This window comes from Trachinotus anak, unplaced genomic scaffold (genome assembly GCF_046630095.1).
Source record: "Trachinotus anak isolate AG129_WGS33_773 ecotype Australia unplaced genomic scaffold, CSIRO_AGI_Tana_v1 ptg000019l, whole genome shotgun sequence".
NCBI lineage: Eukaryota > Metazoa > Chordata > Actinopteri > Carangiformes > Carangidae > Trachinotus > Trachinotus anak.
Window position 1 is genome coordinate 18,739,264 of NW_027273870.1, and position 16,413 is coordinate 18,755,676.

The following is a 16,413-nucleotide window of genomic DNA, read 5'->3' on the forward strand; positions in this document are numbered from 1 at the left end:
CATTTTTCTGGAAGGTTTTTTTTTTTTTTTTTCTTCTCTCAATGCTCTATGTCACCTCAGTAACTGTTGCCATCTGACGGCCAAGGCTTAACTTACTTTTTAACGTAATCTTCTTTTATGTCATTGTTTATGTTGATTTTTGTCTAAAACACACTTACGCATTTACACACTTACACACTTACACATTTCAATCAAGAGTGGTGAGTTATTTCATTTGAAAATGAAATAAATTTGCTTGCTGTGACATTGCTGAACAGGATGAAACTGAAATTGTAACAAGCCTCATCATATGCAATGTCTTTCCACCACTATGTACTATAAAGAAACAGGACCCTTGGTCTACAAAGTACAGGGTCACAGTCACTAAAAATAAAACCTGTGGTCATGTGAGGGTGAGTAAGACAAGCTGAAACATGAAAACAACCTGAACCTGAATTCAAGTCATATCAGTTCTTGGGGTTATCTGCTATTGAACTGTAGGAAATAAACACATAGTGGAAGGCAGACAAAACAAAATGTGAAAAGGTGTCAAGTTCACACACTTTTACTAAATCTGAAATATTCTATTGTCTCTATTTCATTATGAACACCGACTACGCAAACACAGTGAACCTATTGTCAACTTCACTAATGCAATACTTTTATAACACCATTTGAGAAATGAGCGTTTGAGATGGCAAAGTGCCCTGTGCCTGAGGCCAAGAGCAACAACCTGATGAATCGTGGATGGAACTTACGAGAAACAGAAGTACACGATGTCAAAAGTTAGACACTAACTGCGCCACAAGATGACGTGGAAGGGGACCACTTATTGATCAACATTCTTTGCACATGTACATGGTCCTTGCACATGTACATGCTTGCATTTAACGCACGTGAAAGTGTTCTCTAAATCCTGATGAAACAGAAATTGCAAATAGAACAAACACCCTTAGGTTCTTCCCCACAAATTCTGCATAATATACTTTTATTATATGTCAGCACTGCGGGTACTGAAGTCAAAAGGAGCACTCTTGGATCACCCACATCTCCAGTGCTGCAAGCACCAAGCTTGCATTTTCCTGGATCAGAAACATATACTTGGGAAACGTTAGACTGGCTCTACATGTTTAAGAGGATGCTTAAATCTGTTATATAATGTGGTGTTTGACTAACCTTTGCCCTCAATGTGGCCCCAAGTAAGCTCCCTACACCTCATGAGTGTTCAGTAATGCACATTTCCTGTTTGATGGAAAATTACACAACTGGTATTAACACACAGGCGGTATGAAATTGCATTCCCTAAACTGTCATTGACTAGAGGGTTTTAGAAGTGGGTGTTTACAAGCTGTTCACCGGCAAGATTATTTTAGTATAAATAAACCCTTCACTCACAGGAGAGTGTTTTTGTATTAGCTAATATTGGATGTCACGAAACACAGCGGACCCTCAGAGTATTTAAAGACTTTTTCCAGAGGCCTTCTAAATATCAGGATGAACATTTGCGACGCTTACAATGCTTTAAAAGAACAGTGAAGTCAGAGGAAGACCAGCGCCTTATTGTTACAGAAACACCCTGAGCTGTTTGCAGCCTTCAGTGACAGGTTCTGATTGACTGACTGCAGGGGCCAGTATACTGCGTCAGTAATACTTCTCAGATGGTCGGATAGCTTCAGTAACTCTCTCTGCTTGACACCTTTCTGACGTCGGATTGAGGGGGCTGTCTCCAACCACTGATTTTACAAAACTGACAATTCTGACATTGACAACCACATCAGGATGTGATTGGCCAGCTGTGCACAGGTGAGAATATGCACTGGGTTTGAACTTCTCTCTTTAGCTCTCTTTTTTATTGGTTATACAACTACTTGTGGCATTTTCATGTGTAGTACCGAGCACAACTCTGTGAATGTCTTCCAGGAGAGACTCTGAAAATGTGTGCTATTATCAAATGTGGCCAGTTTAGGGCCAGTTTTTCACTCTGTCTTCAAGTGCGTCATAAACACATTGGCTTTACGACGTGGGCAGACAACCCTCGGGTGATTCATTGTCAGCTTTTGAGTGACTTTCGCCTCTCTTTTCTGTAACACTTTATTTTAAGCATTTTATGGGGAAAAACAGAGACAAAATTCTGACATAATCATTTTAGTTAGTTCAATTAGTGTTTATTATTGACTTCCGGATTAATTTCCATCAAAGAGGTTGTACCAGTTAAACCCAAAGTATTTATTAATCATTCATGTTTTCAGGGAAAAAAAGTATAGTGTGGCGTTCAGTCATTTTAAGCTTCCATCTCTCTTCTAAGAGAGTTGTACTTTATATTGTAATTTCTGTTTAGAAAAGAGCTACATGAACAAAGCTGTTTGCTTTTTCAGAGGGGATACAAGTCAGGAGTTTTCCTCCGTTTTGGAAAGGAGGTACAGTCATGTGTACAGGGTTTTTAATGGAATATCCCTCTCATAAGTTTGTGCCTAGACACATTTAAACTTTTATGAAGTGCAGCCCACTGTCCAAAACAAAGTGTGCAGTCATATAACCACATTTCAATCATATAACCTCCTTTCAAAACAGGTAAAGCAAATTTTATTTATATAGTCCCAAATCACAAAAAAAATCTGTATACCGTGTAAATGACAGAGGAAGTAGAAATATAAATTATTAACAAATGATTATAATGTAAAAGATAAATTGTTCAAAACTGTAATTTTAACACACTCATTCTATGGATACTTGAAGGATCTGGGGACATTGTACATTGTCTAAGGCTACTGACAGCTGCTTCCACAGTAAGAAGTCACCATTCTGGCACCCTCAGTACTGCATGGTTCATAAACAGTACTACTTGCATCTTAAGGTGGGTTTTATCACAGAGCTCAGGAAGTTCACTTAAACTACTAGTCAACTGAAGTCCCCATTCTGGACGTCCAGTCATGTCTACAGGGCCATGAATAGTATAGTTGTCAGAGGTCAGAGCACAGACAGTTCCATAAATTTGAACTTCTGGTGTCCACCACATGCTTCAGTGCAGGACTGCAACCAGTCAGCAAAATCCTTTCAACACAGTCAAAAATCAGACGGCATAGATTTGCCATAGACAGCTTTACAATCTGTTTGGCATATGATACCCTTAGACAATTAAATGGCAGAAGAAGGGTGAAAAACATGTTGTTTAATATTGTGATTTCATATATTCTGTCCACAGATGCTATTAAGATTAACAATTTGAGGAAGAACCTCGCATATCTTCCCCACTTGACAGCTGCTTACTCAGGGTACAACAAAATATGATGATCAGGGCTGCATGGTTCTGCAACAATACAATGTGGATCCCAGAGACCACAGAGCACTCATTTTCAATCCCATATACAACTGTACAAAAGTGATCAATGCGCATAGGTGGATGAATGCATACACATTCAACCCAAACGGTCTCATACCTGCACTGCTGCCAACGATGCCCACCGAGGATTAGCGTGTTATAGCTCTGGCGTGATACAGCCCACACAATGCTGTCAGTGTTGACGGAAACACAGAGAAAGCCCCACTGTTTCCCTACCATGCGTTTTCACAAGGGTCAACCCTGTCTGACTAACTGCGAGGCGTGTTGAGGTTTAAACCGCAGTAGCTGCACTTTCTGTGCATGTCACTGCAAAACACAGATATGACTCTGATGAGCGATTGTTATCACTGAGTCCGCTGATTTCTGGTCGGTTAATGGGGCGCTGTGAGAGCTGACTTTAATCATTTCGCCCAGCGTTACCTACACAATGGAAACCTGGCATCTTTGCGTGGCGACTGACCAATTCTCGGTGGGGTAACTGTGAATTATTACAGGACGGGAGACTACTGGGCGTAGGCTCGGTAGCTAGCAGCGTTGACGGCTAACCTTAGCCGCGAATGACATAGCGTTACTTAACGCTATCCCTGAGAGGGACCAAATGAACATAAAGAAGGTCATGTTAAACACCGTTAAGTAAACACACACATTCACACATTCCTCTGAAAAGTCTTTGATGATACATAACGACTCAAAGGCTAAAGAAGTTTATGAATTACACGTTTGCCCGGTCTTGACAGCATCAATGTTATGTTGCAAGTTCGGCACATGAAACACACCAGTTAACAGTTAGAAGCTAACGGTTAATAAAAAAGATAAAAACCGTCCACTCACCAGCGATTCCCTCAGCCCCAGTAGTAGCTACGTTCGCCTGTGTTGTTGTATTTATTTATTTTTTATTTTTTTCACACACTCGGGGTGCTGGAAGGCTTTCGAAAGCGACAAGTCGACCCAAACTGAAAGCGACGACTATCCTGACAACAAATTCCGCCTTATCTTAACGTAACAACGAAACCCCTGCGGCAGGGCGACCTCATCACACAGCCCCAGCCTGCAGTGTGGATGGCGGTGGCGGTTGTGGTCAGCGGGAAGCTCGCTGGGTCTGAGTGGGGAGACAAGAGGCAGGAAAACGACGATAAATGAAGAGGGGCAGATGACAGCGGCGGGTGAATGTGTGTCGCTGGCAGGGAGGCAGGGGATCCCAAGAGGAGCTTTTCTCGTCGTGATTTCTCTCTCTCCCGCCCCCCCTCCTCCTCAGGAAAAAAAAAAAGCCCCGTCGTTGGCAATCTGCACGGTGCGCACGTAAACGTCGGCAAGCCCACGACCACCAGTAGCTAGATCCCACCTCCTTCCAGTCAGGCTCAGCCGAGGCGGGTAATGGTTTTGAGGACAGCGTGTACGTGGGGAGTGATGCTAGTAAGAGAGAGAGGGAGAGAGAGAGAGAGGGAGGAGGGTGGTGGTGGTGCTGCTGCTGCTGCACATGGTCACGTAGCTGATCGCAAATGATCCTTCAAAATAATGGTTCCAGTAAGAACCACCACCGATACTCTTTAACTGTGATGCAATGAGATAAACTTGCAATGAACCAAATTAAAGCAGCCAATACTCTATATTTAATAACCACAATAACGTGGCGACACATAAAAGCTCGCAATATAACACAAATCTAGACAGAAATGACAAAGGAAAAGTATCATTTGTACAAGTTACAAAAACAGATTTAAGAGACACGGCAATTTCATCAAAATGAAAGATACCAATAGGCATAAATATCAAGATATAGATATGAAAGTGTTTTAGCTTATGTTGTTAGCTGTGTAGATAAATTGTAGTAATAAGAATGTATGTGTATATGAAAAAATATTATTACAATGCACATTCATTTATTGAATTATTGTATTTCTGTCTATTTCTACAAATGAAAATTCAAGCATTTATTTGCTTATCAATATAATAATTTTCTACAGTTGTATCGGTACTTTTAACTTAAAAGTAATAAGCTTAATGGTTTGAATCTTCCATATACCTTTCTATGCTTGACTGCGTGGACATGATGCGTTTCAAGTAATTATCATTAGGATTTTCAGTAAATAAATATTCTTAGACATGGTTTCTGTTGGTATTATATCAAGTAATACAAATTCTACACCAAAACAAAAGGCTCTTTAATAACGTTTATAGTGTCTCTAATTACGTTCTCCAAAAAATGTCTCCAGGATTGGGCAAACCCAAAAAGGGTGACTAAATCGATTTTCACCACTATGAAGAGGATCATAGTCAAATGCTTTTAACAGTCTATGTTTCAGTTATTTAGTTACATTAATTATTGTTATTAGCCTATATTACTGTGATTATAAAATTGCAATTGTGAAATTCCTATGTTTGTTCTTTTATTTTGAATAGGCATGGTATCACCGAGCAAGTACTGTCAGCAAAATGTATTACAGAGGTATTGTTGAAAAATGCATTTTATCAAAAAGTAAAAGTATACACAATTACCCTTTTCAGAGTGTTATATTCTTATCAAAATATCATTAATATGTATTAATGTGTAAGTAGCATTTTACTGTTGTAACTGGTCATGCTGAAGCTTTACATTTTTTTCTATACTGTTAGGTTAGTGTAATCTTTTACAGACATGTTTTATTCACTGATCATATGTTCTGTATGTAAAAATATACTAATGGAATAAAAAGTATAATATTTTCTACTGAAGGGTAGTGGGGCAAAAGTATGAAATAGAATAAAATGTATATACTCTACTGAAGTACAAGTACTCCAGAACTGTGCTTTAGTGTTGCACTTTAGTAAATGCACTTACTTGCCACTACTGAAAAATAAAAGGTTAGCACTTAAATATGACTTTAACCTTTAAGGTTACAGTCATTCACTAATGCTTTTTTTTAATAAGTTTAAGATTGCCAGGTTTTAAAAATTCATTGCAGTTTGTGTTTATCTTTCTCCAGGGTGATGCTTTATCTTTTTAATTACCACTTTCATTCATGTACAGCTTGAAAATTTAACTTCCTTTAATTTACGCCAGCTTTTTAGAAAGCAAGAAACCAGTGACCTTCTGTAATCACTTAACTGCAGACTTGTTGTAGATGTTTTATTGGAGAAATGAGAAACTAGAATGAATTATGGTATACCAACATTTATAACTGCATCATTATCAAAATAAAATATAAATACCAGCCAAAGGGGTTTTTCACAACCAAACGATCCAAAGTAGTTTTTATTAATGGCTCACAGCTGAGCTATAAAGTATCTCAAAGCAAAGGATAATTAATCATGAATTCATTTAGTTACAATATGGAAATGTTGCCTTATTAAAAGGTGAAAGAGGCACTAAAGTGGGTTGTGATGATGAGGAAAATGGCTTAAATATCAAACATCACTGTTAAGGGCTATGTGAGTTTAAAGCGCTTAATAATACGTGTTATTTCAAGCACCAAACACAGAATGAATAAGAGTTCATTTCTTTTAACAAACGGAACCACCACAGGTTCCAAATTAAACCTTTGTATTTAAGGGTAGCCGTTGAAATAGCAGCGAGCCTGTCTAGCCATGCCTGCCTGCTGTAGTGTACTGAATGCTGTGGGTCTTTCTCAGTGACGATGATGTGATGATGATGCTGATTCTTGTCTCTTTCAACAGGGCCTGAGAAAGAGAGTCAGGCATAGCAGTGATATCTCCCAACTGCCTCATTAAACATGTTCTGACATCACAGTTATTTTTAGGAACGTTTTTCCAAGTTATTTTGTCAATTACTGTACAATAAAGGCAATGTTGTTTTGTTCTTGTTTCTGGGAATGGAACTAAAATAAGCCTGTACTCAAAAACTAAACAATATATGTTACCTTAAACTCAATATATATATTGAGTTCAAGAGAATTTTATAGGCAATTCAGACTCCAGCTCGTCTTAGTTGTCAGTACCTTCAATGTCAGGTGACCTGAAGACTGTATTAGAGTGTTACATCTCACTACATTCATTCACAGTGGTTCCACTGTATTGTGAAAGCTTCTGACGTTGCAGACTGTGCAGACTGAGTATCACTTATCAGACCACATTCAACAAGATTAGCACTAATTGACAGGAAGCTGGGAGCTGCAAGCTTACCTCTGATTTTTTTTCAACATAGAGCAGCACTTGGCTTGACTCACACACAGCTCTTTAGATGTCATTCAAGTGCATTTAGGTTAAAAAGAAAATCCAGACAATTTATCAATATTTCTTAAAAACTGAATTCAGTAGAAGTAACCCCTGTTCTGGAGGGGCCTTTCATGGGGAATCTTCTTGTCAGTACATTTCCCATTAAGATCATGAATTTCTTTAACCTGATAATGAGACTGAATTTCTGTACTTTATTCATGATGAACTTCACTTGTATTTTATAACTTTACTATATCGCTCACATAAAGGCAAGGGTTTCCACACATTACTGGAAATGTAGCACAATCATTTGAATATAACTTTTTCCATACTAACATTCATTCATTCAGCCTTGAAATCTATGGTGTTTCTAAAACTACTGTTGTTCAATAACTATAATATCAGTCAAACGTTTTCTCATGGTACCTGACAGCTAAAGGTGTGGGAGGTTGGTGTGACACATTTGCTAAAACTCACTGCCAGCTCCCAACACACACACACACTCACACGTTTCAGCACTTCCTCCTGAGAAATATGAATACCGTATCCAGGAAGCCACACTTTGGCCACCCAGCCCGGCACTTCATTTCCTTTGAAACTGGTGGAAGAACACGACCATTCCCCAATGCACATCACTATGAGCGCATGTCAATGAGGTGCAAATGACAGGGGTGCATTGTGAGATGGGCGCAGAGTCCGAGTGCCATGTGACACTCCTGAATGGACTGCCGGGAGGGAAGGATGGCAGCATCCACAAAGGGCCATTGAAGGATTGCAAACTAGGTACAAGACTGGCACTGGTCCTCCTTCCCTTCCATGGGACGGCAGGAGGAGGCTGCTGCTTGGTACTGACTGAATGGAGGGATTATTTCAGAAGAATTGGAGAGAGGAGGTTTATTATCACCATGCTACACTTCCTTCAGTCTGTTGATGGCCATTATGTCCACTTCTGCACATACACTACTGTCTTGCATGATTAACCACTGTGCCTTGCTCAGACAGTCTAGAATAGGCTGTTCTCTTGTCAGCACTACAAAACATAAATAACATCATAAAATGGGACAAAAGATGCAAACATGATTTGTTCTTTGACAAACGTCAAAGATATAACCGTTCATTCTCAGGCACATGCTGCAATTTAATTCAGTGGCAAAAAAATAATGGTCAGAAGAAGCAAAACTGATGACGGTGTATGTTCTCCACCAACATTAGCACCGCTAAAAGGACAACTGCCTAATCAAGGCAACTAATGATAGGCTCCAAAAGTTTTCCCTCACTGGGATCAAACATAATGTGTGCAGCAGCTCCATATGAAAAGTCCTGTTTTTCCAATTCTTTGATGAATAAAATGATATAGGCTCTTGTCTCTTGTTTCAGAGAGCAGGATATGACTGCGTGAATGCTGCCAACACCTGTTAGGTTGGTTATAAAGCCACATATTCAGGGTTTTAGAAAAAACACTATTACCCACAATTCTAACAGAATTACAATAAACACACACTAATGTATGTACAGTGGGATTAAAAAGTCCACTCTCCCATTCACTTGGACTGCACCTAATAGAGTAATAAAGATTATTAGTGGTGGAACAGGTGACATATGTAAAACAAAGAAGACTGAGGAATAGTGAGTCAATATTAAGTTTTAGATGTTGTGGAAAGTAAATGTTTTTTTTTTTTTTTTTTGGACAGTCGTTTAGCACAACCTGCCTAGTTTGTACAGCCCGTATAGAGTTTTAGCAAGACTGTGAGAATACTGCACTCATTGTGAAAAGCGGGACTGAGTATTCCTCAGGAGCACTTACTGTAACAGCACTATTACACAATCAAAAAGGCATAGTGCAGTTACTGTAATACAATCGATAGCTCACATTATAAACCATACATCTATTATATATCATACTTTACCTTAAAGCAAAACTGAAACTTTGACGTCTTCGACGTTTATCGTGTTGCTTGTTAGTTGGCTTTTCATTCTCAGTGAAGTGTGAGTACCTATTTCAGTTAAAAGAAGTCCGAATGCTTTTGCACACTACTGCAAGCAAAAGTAGCTTTGACAGGACAAAACATCAAACCTCAAAACTGTTCACTTCCTTTCCTCTTCCTAGGGTTAAATAAATGCCACACACCTAATTTACTGTCTGTTCACATTAAAATTGCATTTGTGAAACACAGAATGGAGATACAGTGACTGCCAATGTATGTTCTAGTGGAGCTGTTGTTTCGAAGACATGCTAATGCACTAATATGTATTTGCTACCCTCTAGTGGTGATCACAATGCATAATATGAGTTTGATCATTTTACTTTAAATTCCAGCAGATCAGTGCAGGACAATGAAGAAAAATTACATATAAAAACACAATCCCACTATATAAAAATACACACACACACACACACACACACACACACACACACACACTATTAAAAAAATAATTAATTAAGCATTACATAATAATTATAATATAATAATTAATAATTATGTCTTCTATTCACTTTTTAATAATTACTATTTAAAATGTATATTTTGTTATCTACATGCAAAATATACAGTTTCTGTGTTTTTACACAGAAAACCATGACCCCGACCCAAGATGTGGGGTTCATTTATGAACTTCCTTAAAAATAATCCCAATTCAGGATTTCCTAACATGTAAAGTCCACAAAGTGGTGACGAAGAAGGGATTTCTTATTTCTGTGTCTTCAGCGAATTTGTTTTGTTTTGTTTCACTGTTTTATATGCATTCTTTTCTATTTGATAAAAGAAGGCTGTAGAGGTTGATTCATGTGGATTGTGCTTTGTATTAATGGAGCTGACCTGTAGAGGCCAGAGTGGTACTTTTTTTAGGATACCGGTATAGTCTCCTGAAAATGACACCCACTTAGTCAGATTTAATACGTTTATGTCAGATGTCATGATTATGTTACAGGTACTGGACTAGTGTCCAGGACTCTCATAGCATTCAGACAGTTCAGCTCAATATGCTGAGAGAGTTACTGGGACAAAGAAAACAGCGTTCATTATCCTGGTTCTCAGATCATTGCACTGGCTGTCTGAGCTCTAACTTCTATTCCAATATATTCATATCCAATATATTCTATTCAGATATATTTATTTTGTTCAATTCTACTGTTATTGGATTTTATTTTTAAGTTCATTGTTTGATATTCACTTTGAAGTGTAAACGTGTTTCAAAGGTACAATAAAAATAAACTTGCCCTGCCCATGACATGTCACTTTGGGTGTGTAGTTCATGCCTAAATTTATCCTCATGTAAACAAACATAAGTTTTTACCAAAGTGCATTGCACAATTAGAAGAATTCTAAATCTCAGTCAACTGCATGAGTAAAGCCACTGTATACACTGACTGGAAATGATGACCGATGAAATGATGAGAACAACATGCACTACTGGAGCTTTTTTTGACCTACTACAAACAAAAAGTAAAGATTATGAAAGATTAGAAACAGATGCTTGTATTCTTTTGCATATACAGTATGCTATGAAAATGAAGCACAGAAGAAACTACAGTACTCTGGCACCAATATTGTATTACATCCTGTTGCATTACTGAGGTAAAGGCATTTCCCTAATTTCCTAGATATGTGAACTAGATATTATGGTTGTTTGACAGTTAGTGTGTATTATGTGTTCACGTTACTGGTATGCAACAAGTAACATGTATGATTTCTGCTTTTAAAAGGCTCTTTTTTTTGCACCTTTTAGGCTATATTTTTTAATATACAACTACAGATATCACAAATAATCAAAGGTGATTTTCTTGCATATATTATGTATCATATATGTATGAGTTGCCTGTCTGGAAAAAGCAGAGCATTGCTTTGGTTCAGACAGAGGATTGATGCCCTGTTTGCTTGAGTTGATCAGTTATCATAGCCTTATTGTTATGATAATGTACATCAGCTATATGGCTTAAAGCTATGTAGCAACAACAAATAAAGCCAACAGCCATCACTTGAGCTCCAAGCTAACCTGACACTGAATGAGAAGAGGACAGTGTACAACTATAGTAGAATCAGAACAGTGAATTAGTTGACCTTTTTCAAATATATTTCAAAACGCTGCACTGGATGTATTTTCTTATTGTATATGAGTTTTTTGAGATACAACATGTCACTGTTTCTTATCACAGTAGAACATTGTTGAGGTTATTAACTAACTTCAACACAGAGGCCGATAGGAGTCCACATTCTTTCCACAACAAATCAACTCCTGTTACAGATCAGCCACAGACAAGACTTTGTTCACTGTTTACAAGCCCGCCACCTCAGATTGAAAATTATCTTACATGTGTGAGAGAGTCAGCGTCTCCTGTGGACTGTGTGACATTTAGAATCAGCAAGGCTGTTGGGCTGCAGTGTATGTTTTGTAACAGGAGAGGTCGATGGTCACATAACTCCCCCAGCTCTCCCACCGAGACACACACAGCAGAGTGGCCTGTGACAAGGCAGCGTATCCAGTGACAAACACAGGCGAGATAGAAACAATCGTGTGTTTGCTGAGCTCGCATAGGGCAACTTACGGAGGAGGATTGCTGCGAGCCATGTATAACTGTAGCAACTGAAGCAGCGCGGCTGTTTTCTTTGCTTCATGTGATGGTTTTCATAAAGTAAAGCATTAAACAACTCAAACTTAAAGGTGCACTAACCAGTGTTTTCATTTTAATTGAAATTTGTAATAAAAACACCCACTCATAGTCATGACTCAACAGTCAGTCTCCTCAGCGCCGGTATTTTTCGTCTCACTGCCCTCAACTTTACTCTTTTGGTTTTGTTTTAAAGTTCTAGGCAAGCTTGTTTCCAGCAAGAGCAGGCAGCCGTTTTCAGTGGAAATCTGTGATAAACCTACTGTTCCAGTCAGAGCTTTGTAGGCAGGATTAGTAATGGGGATGTCATTTTCCTGTATAGACAGTTAGCAAGGCAATGGAAACAAGGCAACAAGCTTGGATGATATTTAAAGCGGTTGTACAATTTGTGGTAAATCTTGTAAGCCGAAATGACAGCTCTTTAATTGATATATTTCTTTCATTAGTGTGAAAAAGTGGCACGCAGACAAAGTGAGTGGCTAACTTATGAGCATTAGCATCCCAGAACCACATTGTAGTTTTCTCTTAGGAGTTGGTAGAAACAAAAACTACGCCAAAAGGAGAGTAAATATTAGACCCACAATTAATCGGGTGTCCAGAAACAGGACTCCAAATGAATGGCAAATCAACATATTCAACATATCAACATTATAGAGTGGTAACATGTCAGCGTTGTGTTTACAGATTATTCCTCTCATCCAAGAGGCCAAAATAATCAATTAATGTTGCTTTAACTAAAATAATTTGAACATTTTACCCTTTGTTTATATGTCACATTTTGCTGCTCCAAACCTTTCATTGTCTAGGGAAGCGGTAATACCAAAAGACCAGAGGTGTTGTCCCCTCCGGTCACTGGTGATTCAAAAAAGTACCCATAGCTGCAGGTCATGACTGCATTAGGCGTTGGTCTCTCATCCCTTTCCTGGACTTCTAAAATAACCTCCACATGTGCATAGGTTGGGTCAGAGGGTTATCCTCACTGTAGGACCACCGGATGAGACAAAGCAAAGGGCTTGCACAATAATGTAGTCATCATGCGTCATTTTTTTTTGTTCTTCAGGCCAAAGCTAAGGCAGGAAGTGATATATGTTATCACGGTCCTCCTGCTTCATGATTGTCTTCATCTGCTTCCTACCACCTACAAGCTGTCTTTATTTGTAGTCCTAACTCATCATACTTTCTTGACTCCACTGAGCAAATTGAGAATGCGTGGATGTGATTGAAATAGAGTACAAGGGGAGATTGTGGCCATGTGCTTCCCAGGTAGCCTTAAATCATCTCCAACATCTGAGATATGAGAGAATGTATTCAAATTTGAGACTTTCAAGGAGAAACCAAAGTGTAGTTTTTCAAATTTCTGATATCCAGATTCTCAATATCATCTACATGCTTGCAGAAAGATTTTTAATGTAAACCGATGAGGACTGTACTCTCTTTATGTTTAAAAAAAAAGACTCCTCTGGAGTCTTGTCATCGCCAGGAAGTAAGTGAACCTGGTGAAAAATAGTCCAGCACATAAGTCTGTAAATCTATGTCATTTTATCACTGCTTTTTATGTGGATGAGAGACACATTAAAATATGTCAATTAATGAGCTGCAGAGATGTTGGTAGGAGAACTTTGTTACCTTTGTTTACCATTGTTTCCGGTGCTTGTGTTAATCTAAGCTGACTGACAGCTGTATTTACTGTATGGATGAAAGTGGTGTATATAAAAATAAGAGTTTGACTAGAAAATCGAGTGACCGTCTTTGCTCCACATGCCCATGGTCTACTTCTAGACCAACTTTTTGTGCTATTTTTTTTTCTTTTTGTACATTTTTAATATCTTAAAGAAGGGAGTTTCAATAATTTCCACAACATTAGCTGAAATATGATGAGTGCATATGGAGAAGACAAGAGTTAAAAACATGATATACTCCTAGCTTCAAGCTAAAAATAATATTTTGTTGATTGGGATAAAAGTCAGAAGGATTGGACTTGAAAAGTTCCTTCTTTTGTTAGCAATCTTTTCTGTCCTGTCTGCAAGTTTATTTCCTCCATCAAACCAGACAGAGTTGGTTAAAAAACACAGCACAAGGAGGATTGCAGCCTTTTGTTCCGCTGATTCAGATAGAGAAGTGGAAATGGACCAAGGAATTGAATATGCTGAATAAAACAAGAATCCAGGCAAAAAGACATCAGATTTACACTGACAAAGTGACAAAGTTTGAGTTATAAATGTTTGAGTTAAAAATATAGATATAGATAAAAATATAAAATATTATAAATATTATTAAATAATAATAATTATAAATAACAATGAAATGAGCAAATTAATAAAAAAAAGTGAATTTTTGTCATATTTTTGGCCCACAGAAAAGCAAATGAGGATAAATCATAGAATTGTGCAGAATTAAACAAGGGCCGTTGACAAAAATGGTACGGTAAACTGACTTTACTCAAACCGTGCCCCTTACATATTTGTCCTTTAAATGTAATCAAATTTGATTTCTTTTACACTGAATGAAAGAAAGTGAAAGTTGAAAGCTTTTAGTGACTCTCACTATTCCCTCATTAGTCTTTACATGATGTAAGAATCATCAGTGAACTATGTAGGAAGTTCAAAATGTACAAAAATAGATCCTTGTGGTACACCACATGCTAAACGCCGCACTAAGTGGACATCACACAAAAAGCCACCCACTAGTTGATCCACATAGTTCACACTCAATAAGCGACTGCATAGCCATTTTAGTCTATTGCCACAGAAAGCGTAGGCCTAGTTGTTAGCAGTGATTTATGGCGTAATTGTTGCTTTTCAAATTCTTTGGAAACAGAACCGGTTTCCTTGGAAATTACAAAGAGAAGCTAAAAAATGGGGCCTGATATAACTTTCAGTGGGTGACCTCAGTCTTATTAGAGAAAAAAAGCACTGAGGCATCCAGGGGGTTTAGGGGTAAAGGGAGGAGGGAACCATCAAGATACACTGCAGCTTTCATATGGATAATTTAGATATTTATCTCTTTGTAAAAACAGAAAGGAGCCCATTGTTTTTTTCTGTGGTTGATGATTACTAAAATTCCAAACAGATTTTCTATTAGGCTATTAAATACTTTTCAGAAATAAACATATACGCTGAGTTTGATTTCAAATCAAATGTTTAGCCAGCCTTGAGGCAGAAGTAAACCAAGATTTGCATAACTTGTGAGTGGTCCTTATTGTCTTGAAGTGCAAAAGACTGATCTGGTCTGCTAGGATAAAACATTTTCTGCTTTAAGTCCTTTTGATTTATTCTTCCACTGAAATCACAGAGGAGATTAATGTGGTTTCAGTAGAAACTCTTATAATCCTCCGGCTTGTAAAATAAGATAAGATAAGATCGCCTTTATTAGTCCCACAGTGGGGAAATACAGCAACAAAGTGGCAGTGCAGAGAACAGGAAAAGAAAGATAAATAATAATAATATAACAATAACAATATAAGCCCTGTTAAATTCTTTAAAAAGGTCCAGTAATGATGCAGTTGACAAAAATAAGATATTGACTTGTCTCTAAAGCCACGGTGCACAGTAGCAGGAAGCATTTCAGAACTTATCACTGAAATTGTCATTTAATCTATAAGGAACTCGTGCTTTTTCTTGTATTTGGCTATAGTTTGTTCCACATTAAATTGAATTTGAATGGGAATGCAGTGGTCTGTAAGGCTAAATTTAGTCAGAACATCAAGGTAGCATGGCAAAAATATTTACTTATACAGATAATCTTGGCCGACTCAGTGTTGGAATTACAGTGGCATTACTTTCATAGACTTGTTCTTTTTTGAAGTAAAACTTTTGCACAGTAGCAGCACAATTCTTTCAATTGTGTCCTTGTCATATGATTCTCATATTCCAGCCAGAAGGGCACTCAGAGTGCAGACCTCTACCCAGGCCAATGTAAAACAACATACAGCAGACTTCAGAGAAATCGGATCTGCCCCAAAATTTGGTGGGTTCTTCCCTTGCCTATGCACAATTCCTCCACCAAATTTGGTCCAAATCAGATAAGTGCTTTTTGTGTAATCCCGACAAATAAATAAAACAACCTTCTTGGTGGAGGTAATAACATATTGGCTTTTTCATTGAAGAATGACAGAAAACATAAGAGGGAGGCAAGTTTATGGTTTATAGTTTATGTTTTACACTTCTGTGTATGCAGATTATTAACACCACTCAGCCTTATACCAGGATAAGCTGCTTTGTCCTTCGGGCTATTCTGTGAAAGGGGCAGCTTACCAGTTAACATGTGCGTTTAAAGAGAGACTTGAGAGTGGAGGGTGAATCAGTTTCAGGGAGCAGGGAGGATTTGGCCAAAACAC

At 38.0% G+C, this 16,413-nt stretch overlaps 1 protein-coding gene and 1 long non-coding RNA gene across 3 annotated transcripts in view; one reads left to right on the forward strand and one right to left on the reverse strand.

Annotated features, from left to right (window-relative positions):
• The window catches only part of rnf24 (ring finger protein 24), a 31,834-nt gene extending 27,108 nt beyond the window's left edge, over positions 1-4,726 (reverse strand). Inside the window, exon 1 of one of the 2 annotated variants that reach the window (XM_071505684.1) lies at positions 4,151-4,726. Coding sequence is in view for 1 of the 2 variants with exons in the window: in XM_071505683.1 (XP_071361784.1) it covers positions 3,417-3,538 (122 nt within the window). In the remaining variant the exon portion in view is untranslated. Of the gene's footprint in view, positions 1-3,416; positions 4,114-4,150 lie in introns of those variants that run through there. The other variant, XM_071505683.1, reaches the window with a different exon arrangement.
• On the forward strand, positions 1,209-7,113 carry LOC139637134 (uncharacterized). The gene is made up of 2 exons (XR_011694542.1): positions 1,209-1,782; positions 2,716-7,113. It is a non-coding gene; the product is annotated as an uncharacterized lncRNA (long non-coding RNA).
• Positions 7,114-16,413: the final 9,300 nt, after the last annotated feature.